The sequence below is a fragment of the Eptatretus burgeri genome, chromosome 7 (assembly GCF_056783735.1).
Source record: "Eptatretus burgeri isolate ZD-2024b chromosome 7, Ebu_testis_v1, whole genome shotgun sequence".
NCBI classification, from domain to species: domain Eukaryota; kingdom Metazoa; phylum Chordata; class Myxini; order Myxiniformes; family Myxinidae; genus Eptatretus; species Eptatretus burgeri.
The window spans coordinates 33,795,012-33,810,612 of NC_140967.1; the positions used below are offsets into that span (position 1 = coordinate 33,795,012).

The 15,601-nt window shown below is 39.9% G+C and overlaps 1 protein-coding gene across 2 annotated transcripts in view; it reads right to left on the reverse strand.

Moving 5' to 3' along the window:
* The window catches only part of RASA3 (RAS p21 protein activator 3), a 161,426-nt gene that overhangs the window by 60,396 nt on the left and 85,429 nt on the right, over window positions 1-15,601 (reverse strand). For both annotated transcript variants that reach the window (XM_085888004.1, XM_085888005.1), the window contains 4 exons: window positions 12,956-13,032; window positions 12,462-12,569; window positions 3,440-3,581; window positions 2,085-2,233 (listed from right to left, as the gene is read on the reverse strand). In XM_085888004.1, coding sequence (XP_085744130.1) covers window positions 2,085-2,233; window positions 3,440-3,581; window positions 12,462-12,569; window positions 12,956-13,032 — 476 coding nt within the window. The remainder of the gene's footprint in view (window positions 1-2,084; window positions 2,234-3,439; window positions 3,582-12,461; window positions 12,570-12,955; window positions 13,033-15,601) is intronic.

Genomic DNA, 15,601 nt, shown 5'->3' on the forward strand with positions numbered 1-15,601 from the left:
AATTACACCACGTGATTCAGGAGGGTGATGGCTAGCGCTGATTAGATTTTGGTCAAAACCGGTCAAAGGTCAAGGTCACAGTGAGGTCAAACATCCAAAACATTCGATTTTTGATGGTTTGGTACAGAATCATCGTAGAAACTTCTGCTTTGCGTTGTTACCTTCTCTAGAGACAGCTTTTATGAGACAAGGTCAGATGTCAAGTTGACGATTTCATAAGTACCAGTCTATGACTGCTTGTTTGTGTGTTTGTTTGTAGGCACGATAACTCGAGAACGGAAGAAGCTACCAATGTCAAATTACACCAGGTGATTCAGGAGGGTGATGGCGAGCGCTGATTAGATTTTAGTCAAAATCGGTCAAAGGTCAACGTCACAGTGAGGTCAAACATAATTCCGTAAATTCATGTGGAGAAATGGAGTATTTTTGCTTCGGTCGACGTTACGATTTCGTTTTAACTTCGATTTTAATTTTGTCTTCGGTTTTTGCGATCGCTTAGGATGCTTAACACTCAGTTGTCGAAATTCTGGTAAAATCGGATGTTTTGGAGACGTTTTAAGATTGTATAAAAATATTTCACTCGCCGCGTCATGGCTCGTCACGTGGTGCAGCGCGCTCGAGCAGACGCGTCGTTGAGTCACGTAAAGGTTTTGCGTGTGCGCGCTGACGGTGGTTTCGATAAAGATGGTGTTTAAAAGTCATTTTTTTATCCCAATAAAGGTTATCGTCGCATGCCTGACTCGCTAAGCCGTTGGATTATGTAAAGATTGTTGGTGGATGGCCGAATATTAGGGTTTTGTGACTTTAATAAAATAATATTAAATAATTGCATGGAGAAATGGAGATTTTTGCTTTGGTCGACGTTACGAGTTCGTTTTAACTCGGATCGCAATTCTGTTTTCACTTTTGGTAATGGCTAAGTATGCTCAACACTCGGTTGTCAAAATTATGGTAAAAAATCGGATGTTTTATGAGATTTATGTCAGGTGTCGTATCCGAGGTTTAACTGAAGATTATGCTAATGAGGGGGATTGTAACACACGGCATTACGCGCTCGTTTTAAAGTCAATTTCAATCCTGTCTTCAATTTTGGTAATGGTTAAGTATGCTTAACACTCGGTTGTCGAAATTCTGGTAAAAATCGGATGTTTTATGAGAGGTTTGGTACAGAATCATCGTAGAAACTTCTGGTTTGCGTCGCTACCTTCTCCAGAGACAGCTTTTATTAGACAAGGTCAGAGGTCAAGTTGACGATTTCGTAAGTACCAGTTTATGACTGCTTGTTTGTTTGTCTGTCTGTCTGCCTGTTAGCAACTTTACGACAAAACGGCTTTAGCAAACACTATCAAATTTAATCCACAGGTGGGCAATGAACCTTGGATGACCCCATTAACTTTTGGGTCCAATTGGATTAAAGGTCAAGGTCAAGAAAATATCAAAATCGTTTTTCGCTCATAACTTCGTCAAAAATGATCTGATTTACTTCAAACTAAGCTTAGAGTGAACCATATTCTATTTGTCACTTATAATCCTACCTATTCCTATAGTGAAAAATGCATATTTGTGAAGATCGGTAGGGTCCGAAGTTTTGGGGGTCATGGTCATCGGTCAAAATTACATATTTTCCATTATCAATCAAAAAAGGTTTCGGAATATGCATGTTTACTATGGAAGACATGTATCAAGTCCTTTATTGGCTTTCATTTGACACCATGACCTTTGACCTTACGTGGCCTTGAAAGGTCAAAATCATTTTATGGTCATAACTTCGTTAAAAATGGTTTAATTGACTTCAAACTAAGACTAAAATATTCCTTCTAATGAACATTCAGGTTGAGGATGTATCAAATTTAAATTTGATCCCCAAAATTACTTTATGCCTTAAATGGGCGGGATTTGTTGTGCCTGGCACCACTTGTTATAATTGTTATTTACATGACTAAAATACTCAATGATGAAATATCTGGTGACTGAGTGTGTTAATCATCTTCCAGCACAAGCACAAAAATCAGTTCACAAAAATCAGCATGCATCCAAAAGAGGTGAAATGGGAATAGTTAAAATGGCGGGGGAAAAAAACTTACGAGGTGTGGGCAATCTCGGAGTCAGCAAGTGCAGTGAGGAAAGGAACAGCAGCTGAATGGCAGAGGAGCAGTCTGACCAGGGGCATGGCAGCCTCTTGCTTCTCCCGGCATACCTCACCGAGCACGACTGCCGCGCATGACGACACGTGCTGATGGGAACATGAGGTGACAGCGGAGTTCAGCGACAGGTTAAAAAGTAATGCAAAGCATGTTAAGACATTTCAGATGCAGAGAATTACAAAAAGCTCTTTCGTACTTGATATTAAACAAGCAACAAAAATAATGGAACCGAAGCTCAAACTTCTAATCATTGGGGAAAACATTTCATTAAAGGTTGACTGTGGTTATTCTGTGATACATCTGTCCAACAATATTTTTTGTCTAAATTACTGTACTTTGATAAAACTCAGCTACAAGCATCATTTAAACCCAAATATTTAATATTGTGACAGTGTTCATTATCTTATGGCACAAGGCTGCCATGCCAAGCAGTGAACAACCTCATGGCAAATGGCCAAGATAAAATCCTTCTGAAAACAGAATTATCGTGATCAATATTTGGTTTGGCCTGTTTGGGAAATTTGCATCTGAACCCATCGCTCGTGATGTTGAGAACCCACCAGTTTCAAATCCCGTGTGTGTCCTGTGTTGATTTGTCCAATCCAGTGCACTGTGTTCGTTTGTCAAATCCTGTGCACTGGGTTGGTTTATCCAATCCTATGCACTCCGTTAACAGAGATCATGTTAAAAATGAGCTCTTCGTTGGCCTCTTCCATGAGCCTAGACCATGTAAAAAAATAAAATAAAATAAAAAAATGCCCCGACATTCACAGCATTTTTCACTATCGTATCCCCCACAAATAGCAGGGTCTGACAGTATATCCTTCAATCACGATAAATCCCACTTACCCACCCTATCTCTCTGAAAGGACCATTTAGCAAAACCTTCTGTATACTTCCTAAACAAACCACTTGAAGAGGTGAAGTCACTCAAACCTTTGGGACTCACCATCAGCCATGATCTTTCTTAGGCACAGCATAGTTCCAAGATGGCCCCCAAAGCCAGCCACCAACTGGGCATCCTCTGTCATACAAAGTCTTTCCTTGGCCAATCAGATATTTTGACAACATACAAGGCCTTCATTTACAGCCTGTTGGAGTACTGGTCTCCTCTTTGCGCTGACACCTCCTCTACCTCACATGTTGCCCCACTAATGTCCAGTAATTATATGTATTAGTTCCACCACAAGCCTTTACAACATAAAAAAAACAACTTAAAAAACAATGTACTTTATCAGTCATTCAACAAGGGTACTATCCACAGTCCTATCTTTAACAGATGAGAAAGCATTAACCGTTGCTTCAGCAGAATCAAGCAGCAGCTTGCGGAGAGCATCGTAGTACTGCGCATTCAGCACATGATCTTCTGTGTATGTGATGTTAAGTCGTAGAGAACCCTTGCCCTGCTTGCGGCCATTCCTTGGCTGCAAGAAATACCTGCCAGCAGGACAGCAAATGGTTATCTGAAGATGTTACATGCACATTCTGTTCCAGGGCAATTCCAAAATGTTGGACGTACATCTTAGATACTTTAATGAATAAAGCTATGCAAACTGTGAATGCTTTAACACGTTTTTATGTCATGAAAGTTTTACAATCAAACATGAGAAAAGGATCACATAGAAAAAATTGGCATCTCTTCCTTAATGACCAAAAAAGTCCAAAAATACCTGGGAATCAGACATGCTCCGAGAAGTGTTTTTTTCAATCTTTTGAAATCAAATGAAAAGCTCTATAAAGCATTTGGAATTATGAGAAAAATTTACCACTGAGCACTTAATATAGATACTAAATATTGCCATCGAGCATAAATAATTGCCTTTCTTCCAAAAACTTAGAATCAGGAGGAATTTTTATTTGGGGTCAGATGTACATTATTGATGGTGTCGGACGTACACATGCAAATTTTATTTTGGCAGTGTCGGATGTACTTTTGTAAATCAAGTAATTAATCAGTTAAAACAATGATTCAACTTGTGATTTTTCCTTGTTTGAGCATTCAATACAATATTTGTGTGAAAACAAACACTAAATAATAAAAACAATGAAAAGAAAATCACCCCAATGAAACAAAAACACTGAAGATAACTTACATACTACTGCACCTGTAAATGCATACTTTGAAACTCGTAAACTGCACATGAGTAGAATTAAAACGCGCAATTTTCACCTTGTAAATAAATAGGGTAATCCCTCACGATACGAAAGAACACTTTACGGAAATTTGCTATTATAAAAATGATTAATAAGTGAACAAAATTTCATCATAACAGAAATAAATTTGTTACAACGGAAATTTCATTTCATACAATGCTAACCAAAAAGCATAAATAGCATAAATACCATACATCCTGACTATAATTCACGGACTGGTGTTTGTTTGTTTCTCTACTCCTCCAACAGTTCTGAGCTGATTACATTCAGACTTGCTACACAAGATCAGCATGACCTCAATTAATGTAGAGGGGTGTTTTTATCTTTGCCGGTGGACTTTGGGAAGTGAGGGGGGTGGGTGGGTACGAAGCAAATTCTCTATGAAAATGTGTATTGTGTAGCGCCGCCTCCAGGTAGGGGAGGGTATTACAAGTCTCCACCATTTACAGTACAGTATTCCTGTTCCCATGTTTTCCAGTTCGGTGAGGTGTTTTGAATTATAAGCAGTAGGTATGTTTTTGCTTCATGAACATAACCCGGGTGTTTTTTTGCGTACACAGAGCTATCAGTTACTTATACACCGCCCAAATAAAGGTATGCGTCAGAAGAACATGTTGCATGGTTGGAACAAGATTTCCCATAGGGCGAGTACTCTTCTAGTAAAAATAAATTTGTGTATCCAAAACCAAAACCTAACCACAACCCTAAACATACATTTTGAGCTGCTATTATTTTAATGTAAAATGTTTGCATTGAGAACTTTTGTTCCAGAGGAAAGTATCTCCAATTATATGGGGTTATATGGGAAAGTTTTGAGAGAACACAACCCTTCTGAAAAGTGAGGCATTACTATATTGTTCTTTTCCACATGTACAGTACAGGTACGGTCACCTGCAAAAGTATTCACCCCCCTCCAAAGTTTTCACATTTTGATGCAACCTGATTCTATTTCATGATGGTTTCAAATAAAACAATACATCAAGTCTTCACAAACTCCTCCAAAGTGATAAAGCAGATAAAATGTGAATAAGTTAGATTAACACAGAAAACCAGATGATTGTCAATTACATAAGTATTCAAACCTTTTCCTAATTAATCCTAAATGATTTCAGGAGCAAATAATTTGTTTGAAAGGTTACAAAATGAGTGTAATAGGTTTCACAAGAAGGTTGATATCTCCATTTGTGGGTTTCAGAAGGTGGAACTCCCAGAACTCAAAATCTCCACATCCTATTTTTTGATAAGGGATCATGATTCACGAACCAAACTGTGAAGTTTCTTTCTCATAACCTCGTTCCAAGGGCTCTTTTCAGAATCTTCATTGAACCTCTGACAGTCTCCACTTGTAGCTCATTTGCAGCGATATTCCCAGGAATGATTTTTAAGTGCTGAGTCAGGGTTTTCTTCATCATTCCTGTTGCTCCAACTATCACTGGTACAATTTCAGCTGTCTTCAATTTACACATCCTCTTGACCTCATTTTTCAGATCCTGGTATTTGGTCCTTTTCCTGATTTCTGTGGCATTTAGTCCAAAGTCAATGGGAACTGAAACCCCAATCAACAATGCTGACTTCTTTTTGTGTTTGAGCACGATGTCCAGAAGCAAAGCTTTGTTTGCAATGTCCACACTTGACAGGATTTCACCTGAACATAATCAGTTTAACTTAAAAATTAAGCTCCCCTACTTATCTAAGGAGTTTTAAGGTGCAACTCACCTGGTGAACCAACAAGGCAAACATGAAGAAAAAGGAGCTTTCCAAAGAAATCAGAAATAAAGTGGTGGAGAAGCACTGTTCAGGAGAGGGTTACATGAAGATTTGAAAGCCACTCATTATCTCTGAGTATGGTGAAATCCATCATTAAGAAGTGGAAGACGTACCGTACCACCCAGACTCTACCCAGATCAGGTCGCCCATCCAAACTCAGCAGCCGGGCAAGCAAGAAACTGGTTCGGGATGTCACTGTAAACCCAACAATGACTTTGAAAGATCTGCAAGACTCTATGTCCAAGATGGGGGTCAGTGTTCATCAATCAAAAATATCCGGTTCCCTTCACATAGCTGATCTCCTTGGACAAGTGTCAAGAAAGAAGCCATTCTTGAAATAGATGCATCTGAAAGCTCAGATGGAGTTTGTGAAAAAGCATCTTAATGATACTGCAGGCTTGTGAAGAAAGGTTTTGTGGTCAGACACAAATTTAACCTTTGGTCTAAATTCACAGCGTGACATCTTGGCAAGCCTAACACTTCACTTCACCAAGTCAACACTATCCCTACTGTCAAGCATGGTGGTGGTAGCATCATGTTTAGGGGCTGCTTTTCATTTGCAAGGACTTGTTAGGTTAGAAGGGACAATGGCTGGTACAAAGTGCAGGAGAATCCTTGATGAAAACCTGCTCGAGTCAGCCATAAATTTGAAACTGGGTAGGAGATTCACGTTTCAGCAGGACAGTGATCCGAAGGACAAAGCTAAAGCTACAATGGAGTGGCTGAATAAGAAGAAAATAAATGTTCTTGCGTGGCTCAAGGTCCTGACTTGAACTCAATTGAACATTTATGGTGAGACTTGAAGATTGCAATCCATTGACGATCCCCATCAAACTTGACAAACTAGAGCAATTTTCAGGTGAAGAATGGGCAAATATTTCACCATCTCATCATGCAAGGCTGGGAGAGACCGACCCAAAAAGACTCATAGCAGTCATTGCTACAAAAGGTTCTTCCACCAAATACTGATCGAAGGGGCTGAATACTTCCACCAGTGAATTTTGATTTGTACATGTTTTTTGCAGGTATTCCTGTCATGTAACCTCTTTCAACTAAAACAATGTTTCGTTTGATCTCTTCAGTTATGAATAAAACAGTTGATTTGGAAAAATTGCTTCGTACATAATTAATAATTCATCTAAATGTGGCATTTTTGGTAGGGAGTGAATACTTTTGCAGGTCACTGTACATGTACATGAGTGAAAACTACTATACATATTACATTTATGTTGATGCAAAAACATCAGCCATGCAAACATTTTGTGTTGATGTGACCCAGCGAATAGCCAAGGGTCAGTGGGATTTATTCTCATTTAATCCATCCATTTTAATTCTCAACTCAATATTTGAAAACTATTTACAATTCCCAACAAAATGATGCCATTCGAACAAATTGGACCATTTTGAAAATTTGACCCGATGGTTTACATATTTGTGGAATTGCCCTCGAGTCTCCTCTCCAGCCTCGCCACCCCCCCTGCTCTCTCTGCAATTTGTCCCCACCGCATTTCCGCAGGGTGCTCAAGGTCCGCCAACAACCCCCTTCTGGTAAAACTACCAAAATCACGAATCACTGCTCACCTTCACTCTTTCATTCCTCTTTTTCCCCACCTTTGGAATAAACGCCCTCACTCTATTCAATCCCATTCTTCCCTCCAGGCCTTCAAAACAGCTGTTCACCACCACCTCTTATCACTCCCCATCCAAATCCTCGATCTTTTCTAACCCCGATAATCCACTGAAGCCCCCCTCCTTCAAAATTCCTTGCTTTCCTTCCTGAAAGTCCCTGTAATGTCCATCTTGTATTCCCCATGTTCCCCACCCCATCCCTCTCCCTTCCACAGATATATCCTAATGTCTCTGTTCCCCACTGTTTTGTCCTTCCCACTCCCACCCCTCTTGTCTCATGCCTCCCTTGCTGTGTGTTGTGTGTTAGCTCTCACACGAGCCTCGACAAGGGACAACAAAAAAAACTTCCTTCCAAGAAACTTTTTCAATACAGCAACATGCAAATTGACAAGTTAAGTGTCTATCATTTTGAATAAATCTGTAGAAGACCTCGGTCAGCATGGACCATTAATAATTGAATTCCTTACTATTATTCTTCTTCTTTCATATGTAGCACAAGGCTGTGGGGTAGCATCATTGGCTAAGAGTGCAGCGGTGTCGCTGATGCAATGTCCTCTGCTGGTTCAGACAAGAATTTTAATTTGTTCATGGTACCGGTGGTAGTTCACCTACTCTTCATGAAGGAGACCATGGGATCTTTAATGTCCACCAACAAATGCTGGCAGATGGGACGCCCACTTAATGTCCATCCGAGGGACAACACACATTGATTAATCACCCTGCCTGTGAAACACCAGGATGACAGTTTATTGCTGGGTTGGGATTAAAACCCAGGCTCGACAGCTCAGAGGCAAGTGTACACACCACGAGGCCATCATGACAGCCCATCCCAACCACATAAAGGATGGAGATTAAACAATGCATTTCAAACATTTTTCCCCAATCGTCAAAATATTCCACACGATTTCAAAATTGCACATTGGCAAAAAGGAGAGCTAAAGTGAGGGTATCACGAGTTTACCAACTCGATTCAGGTTCAAATCACAAGTATTGTGGACAGAGTTTGCAATTCTGGAATGTACACCAGTTGAAGTCTGACATCGCCAAATCACAATTCCTCATTTGTAATTCAGGAGTGTTTGTGGCGTATTTTTGTTTGCACTTAAGCAATCAATTTATTTCAATGACCGATCAGAAATAGACTCTAAGTAATCCTGCTTATCACAAAAATAACCAGAGTTGGTGTCAAAGCCACCCAATGCTCACCTGTTTATACATTTATCGTTTTTAAAAGACTCGTCTAATAATTAATATTTTTTATAAAGCATTGCAGTGAAGTATGAGCCAAATAATTTTAAAGCAATATATGTATTTGTATATTGTAATCAGTAACAAGAGCGCAAGTGAGCACAATATACGCCCGAACAAGAAGGTATATACAGAATTGTGCTACTACGTGAAAAACAGCAACCACTTTAGATGACTTACATATGTCGCGACATGTACCTATATACTAGATATATATCTACAGTCTGTACCTATATACCAGAAATGAAACTGGAAAGTTGAAAACTTTGGGAGTTAGAGTGCGGACAGGAACGGATGGAAAACAGCATCCTGGTTGCCATGGCAACCATTTTAGATAACGAACGTATGTCGCAACACACCATCTCCACAGTCTGTACCTTTGTACCAAATGTGAAACGTGAAAGTTGAAAACTTTGGGAGTTAGAGTGCGTACAGGAATGGATGGAAAAGAGCATCCTGGTTGCCATGACAACCACTTTAGATGATGAATGTATGTCGCGACACACCGTGTCCACAGTCTACCTATTCACCAAATATGAAACGTGAAAGTTGAAAACTTTGGGAGTTAGAGTGAGGACAGGAACGGATGGACGGACGGACGGACAGATAGACAGACAGACGGATGTACGGATGGACGACCGGTATCACATTATACGCCCCGATATATATCGGGCATCTAAAAAATAGTGTGGTAGATAAAAACATTAGAAAGGAAAAAATAACTTGCACCAAAAATTTTAACATTTTGATGCTCACACTGACGCTCACGCTGACGTTTACGCCGGGGTATCGCTATAGCTCTCTGTTCTTCGAACAGGCGAGCTAAAAATGAAAACAAAGATTAACCCGACTCGATTGTGTCATGAATGGAGCAGCCGTTCTGAGTCTGGGAGGTCAGCGGTTATAACCCAAGCTGAGTTACACCAAAGACTTGATAAATTATTCCTTGCTGCTTCCTTGCTTGATGCTCAGCATTTAAAAAGGACAGAGCACAGACAAACAATCAGAGGTTGGCAATTATGTTGCAGGCTTTGATGGGACTAATGAACTTTCCTGCAATGAAGTTTCTTGAAAGGGAACTCTTTTACGATCTTTACTTAATTTAAATTGAATTATATACAGTCATGCGCCACTTAACGCCGGGGTTACGTTCTGAGAAATGCATCGTTAAGCGACGTCGTCGTTGTGCGAACATCATTTTTTTTTCGTTTTCGAGCATCGTACTAACACAAACCTCGACACCTCGGCTATATGGTATAGCCTATTTTTGTTTTCGAACATCGTTTTCGAGCATCGTACTTACACAAACCTAGACACCTCAGCTGTATGGTATAGCTATATGGTTTCCAGGTCAATCACTCGACGTGGCCTCTTACTGGCAATATCAACAGTGGATTTTGTACGCTTAAGGTCCATGATGAACAAAACAACACGAGATTAAATCGAGCACACGGAAAAATGATGCAATCAAGAGACGCGGTAAACACTAGATGTACAGTAGAACAATGCTGCGTGACACGGAATGCTGTTTTACAGTAAACTTTTTTTTTAATAAGTAGAAAGAGTACACTCGAAAATAACGATAAAAGTACAGTATAGTAAATACATAAACCAGTAACATCGTTGTTTATTATCATTATCAAATATTATGTACTTTACAGTGTACATAATTGTATGTGCTATTTTTATACGACTGGCAGCGCTACGTCGGCTACATCACTCGGTGATAGGAATTTTTCAGCTACTTTTTTTTTTTTCAGAGCTGGCAGATCCGTCGTATATGCGATCCGTCGTTGCCCGGAACGTCGTTAAGTGGCGCATGACTGTACTTGAACACTGCAAAACAGAAATCACCTTCTTTTGTCACTTCCAAGAACCTCCAGTTTAGCAGTACTTGGACATGTTAAATAAGGTGGTGTATAATGCTGATGAATAAGACTGCTTCATTAGTGCAAAACGACTGGAATTTTGTTTAACTTTCGTTTAAATCATTATTTTGTTTAAACTGAAGTATGTACCTGAACAATGTCAAATCATCAAAGAATCTGCCGTCATCTCTCAGATTTTTGAAAAACGTTGGGAACCAATTGTGACCCATGAAAAACGGCAAAAACTCAAATGTTTTTGCTAACAGACTCTTAATTAGTGAGATACAGACTAACGAACTTTGGACTAATAAGCAGGACATCGCAAATTCAAATGGCCATATCTCTAAAAGTATAACACCTAGAGAGCTGGTTTTGATGTCATTTTAAAGCTATTTTCATGCCCTATGAATTTGTCTGGGCAACATTCTCCTACCTCCAACCACAAAAAGGTTATCACAAAATATAAACTTCAATCGTGAATCCCCAAAAAATGTATCTTTTAAATTTCCTCAAATTCATCCCAGAGGTACCTTATGATGTCAAGAAGCTTCCACATAAATTTTGTGATGGGCACTCCAATAGTTTCTGAGATATGAGCAATAATGTACATGTACGTATGGCATATAGGTTCGAAAATCAGCATTTGTAATGTATTATACAATCAATAAGTGAGTTCAAGTACACAGTGTTCACTAACCTGACTTAGGTTTTCAATTTCCTCTTCAATGCAGCAACAGCAGCACTTATTTCTTCCCATCAGGCCCAGTTGAAAATGAAAGTATATGATACTTCAAAGCAATTGATGGTCGTTCCCTGTGTTCCCTGTCATGGCTAGGTTAGAATGATTGTATAATACATTACAAATGCTGATTTTCGAACTTATATGTCATACGTACATGTACATTATTGCTCATGTCTCAGAAACTATTAGAGTGCCCATCACAAAATTTATGTGGAAGCTTCTTGACATCATAAGGTACCTCTGGGATGAATTTGAGGAAATTTGAAGGATACTTTTTTGGGGGATTCACGATTGAAGTTTATATTTTGTGATAACTTTTTTGTGGTTGGAGGTAGGAAAATGTTGCCCAGACAAATTCATAGGGCATGAAAATACCTTTAAAATGACACCAAAACCAGCTCTCGAAGTGTTATACTTTTAGAGATATGGCCATTTGAATTCGCGACGTCGTGCTCATTAGTCCAAAGTTCGTTAGTCTGTATCTCACTAATTAAGAGGCTGTTAGCAAAAATATTTGAGTTCTTGCCGTTTTTCATGGGTCCCAATTGGTTCCCAAAGTTTTACGAAAATCTGAGAGATGATGGCAGATTCTTTGATGATTTGACATGGAATGACCCTAATGTGCTCTGTGAACTCTAGTTATGAGTTGAAAAGTATTGTTTTCCAGTTTTTCACTATGTTGTAATGATTTTGCAGCATGTGATCAGGAAAATTGTTAGCAAGTCACCTTTAGTCTCATTTAGTTAATTTATCTGACAAGATTTATTTCTCAACGGCAAAGGTCGAATGATCTAAAATTCCACACTCACTGTTCATGCTGCATCAGAACAGCAACTATTTGTTTATGTTTGGCTCAACCAGCAATATCAGCATGCTTCTCAACACAATCATTTTCAAAGTGCATCTTACCAGGCATTATACATGGGATTCGGCAGGATTTCCTTCAGTGCGATCCGTACTTCACCGAGAAATGGCATCTCACCCAGCTTCAGGTTGCAGGCATTGAAGAGTTCTACCCTGAGATGAAAATTGTGTCAACACTTCATTTTAACCGAAATGGAAAAATGCACCCACGAGAACATGCTGATCAACTCCATGCTCATAATGAATGCATACAACAGCTCTGATCAACTTTGAGTGAAGTTTAAGGGCCCCAATGAATGCACAAATTACAAATAAGGCTCTGTCATATGAACATGAACTATGATCAATGCCAACCCTCACTGAAAAAATCTTAAATTTAAAAATCCTGAAACTATAGATGTGCAAATATTTCAGGGAATTGTATTAAGCTGGTAACCAAAATAAATAATGCTGAACACAAGGTGTGATGAGGTGCACATTCACATTTGAAGCTGCCGACTAGGACACACGCATATAAACATCCACGCAATATATTTTACTTGATCTGCAGCTTTTCCAGGTCTTCCTCCTCAACATCGAAGTGATCCTTCCGAGCATAGCTGCCAGGCCTCGAAACCTGCAAAAATGTGATCACCGTTTCGTTGGCAGGTAACACAATGGAGATACAAAAGCTTTTGCAACTTCCCTTGCCAATCGACTCACATACATCTTGTGCACACAAGCCCAGAGCTGAGTATTTAAACTCAACATTGCAATGTTAGAATAATCACGTTAGGACTATGTATTAAACTTCACTGTGGCTGAAAATTAAAAGTGTTTATTGGAGGCAATAACCAATGTACAGTATTTACAAAAGGCATGCAACACATGTTGAACAACTAATGTAACCAATGTAATGTATTTCGAGGAATCAGACAGGATTCACTCATTGACAAGTGGAACAAATATACTCATGCTTAAGACAGAGCCTGCATTAATGAAGAAACTACCAAAAATCTTTATCCCTACTTGGTGCCTCGACTTTCAACTGCACTTCTCATATAATTGCTGCATTAAAAAAAAAACACATCAGAACTGAAGCTATGTATATTCAAAATCATTCAATCAACGCTGGTTGTGAGGTTCACAAACATTTATTTGTGCATGTGATGATGAATTAAAAGCCTTCTATGAAAGCTCACAAAGGAGTAAGATGAAACGGAGCACAGAGGACAGATCGCAACCCTGGGATGAGATATGGATAATTAGCAGAATAAGTGACAAGAAAGCCAACATGATTAAATCCCACAGCGCAGCAACGGGTAAAAATTAAAAGACCAATCAAAAAGACCAATCAAAAAGACCAAAGACTATTTTCAAATAAAAGTAACTTGTTTTCTTTGGCAACTCTTTTAGACCCCCCCCCCCCCCCATCTACTTTCTCAACAATCCTCTTGAAGAAGTCCTTTCATTCAAACTTCTCGGTCTCACTATCTGCCATGATCTTTCCTGGGAAAGCCACATTTCCAAGCTGGACTCCAAAGCCAATCGCCGATTGAGCATCCTCCATCGTGCAAAGTCCTTTCTTGGCACACCTGAGCTCCTGACCACATACAAACCTTTCGTCCGCAGTCTGATGGAGTACTGCCTGATCTCTCCTCTGGGCTGGTGCTCCTGCCTCTCACCTTTCTCGGCTTCTCGCTGTGGAAACCAAGACATTTAGGATAATTGGTATCTCCTGATATGAGGCTGAGTCTTTCAGTCTATCACTTTCCCACTGCAGGCAGGTCGGTGATCTTTCTGTCTTCTACAGTCTCCTCTCAGGCCTTGCCCTCCACCCCCCTGCTCTGTCTGAGATATGACCCCCCCCCCAATATTTCCGCAGGGTGCTCAAGATCCGATCCGCCAGCAACCCCCTTCTGGTAAAACTACCAAAATCACGAATCACTGCTCACCTTCACCCGTTCATTCCTATTTTTTCCTGTCTTTGGAACATACTCCCACACTCTCTTCAATCCCATTCTTCCCTCCAGGTCTTCAAAACAGCTGTTCACTACGATCTCTTCTCTTCCCCTATCCAAAACCATGATCTTTTCTACCCCCGCTAATCCACCCCAAACCCACCTCCTTCAAATTCCCTGCTTTCCTTCCTGAAAGTCCCTGTAGTGTCCATCTTCTTTACCCTGTGTACCCTCTCCCTTCCCATACTTCTCCCTTCCACAGATCTTCTCAGGTCTCTGTTCCCCACTGTTCTTTCCTTCGCTCTCCTGCCCCTCTTTTCTCCGGCTCTCCTTGTGGGTTTGTGTGTTATCTCGAATACGAACCTTTTCTTTCATTATAGACAATGTGGTTTGCATCTTTGTTAGGTTTTGGATTGATAATAAAATGGCCTACACTTGGGATGTGGGCAAAGCATGGCATATTATTAGACCACAAGCTTGCAAATCTTAACATTTGGAAAAACAATCGAGATTGTGATTCAAGAGAGACTTTCTCCAGAATCAACCATGTGATCCTGAAGAGTGGTTTCTGTGGCTACACTCACAGATCCTTCTGAGGTTTTTTTTGGCAGTTGCTGAACAGGGCATTTCATGCTGTGCGACAGTTTGACGTTTGACGCATCAGCCCAAAGAGCCATGCCTCAGGTGTTACCGCATCTACTGGTTGTGCATAGGCGTAGACTTGGAACAGCTTTTTGGAAAAGTGTCAAATTTGGAAGACCAATTCACTGAAGTCGGTCTGACTCACCCAGGCAAAGCGATGATGGAGAGTTCAATCATGCCCATTGCAGCAAGAGCAGCAGAACTCCAATTAGAGATGATGACGATACAGCAACAATCAAGCAAAAATAATAATTTAGCTTACAGCTCCCTTCATATACAGAATGCAGGCATACACCAAATTCAACTGCACACAGTCAAACCTGGGTTAACATGTGAGCGACTGCACAGGAAATGTTTGTGGTGATGCAAAAGGAGTTGGTTAAAGAGTTGGAAATACCATTATATTCTTTTGAATTGATATTTGATAAAGCACAAAAAAAAAATTTAAATAGATATTTATTGGGATTTACATGAAACGTACCGAACCTGACTCTCTTACACATCAAATGTTTCCTCCCCTGTTCTACATAATTATTCCTTGTGCATTCATTCCCTCACTTGTCTGCAAATGTACCCACTGTATCATTGGTGCCTCTTTACCTT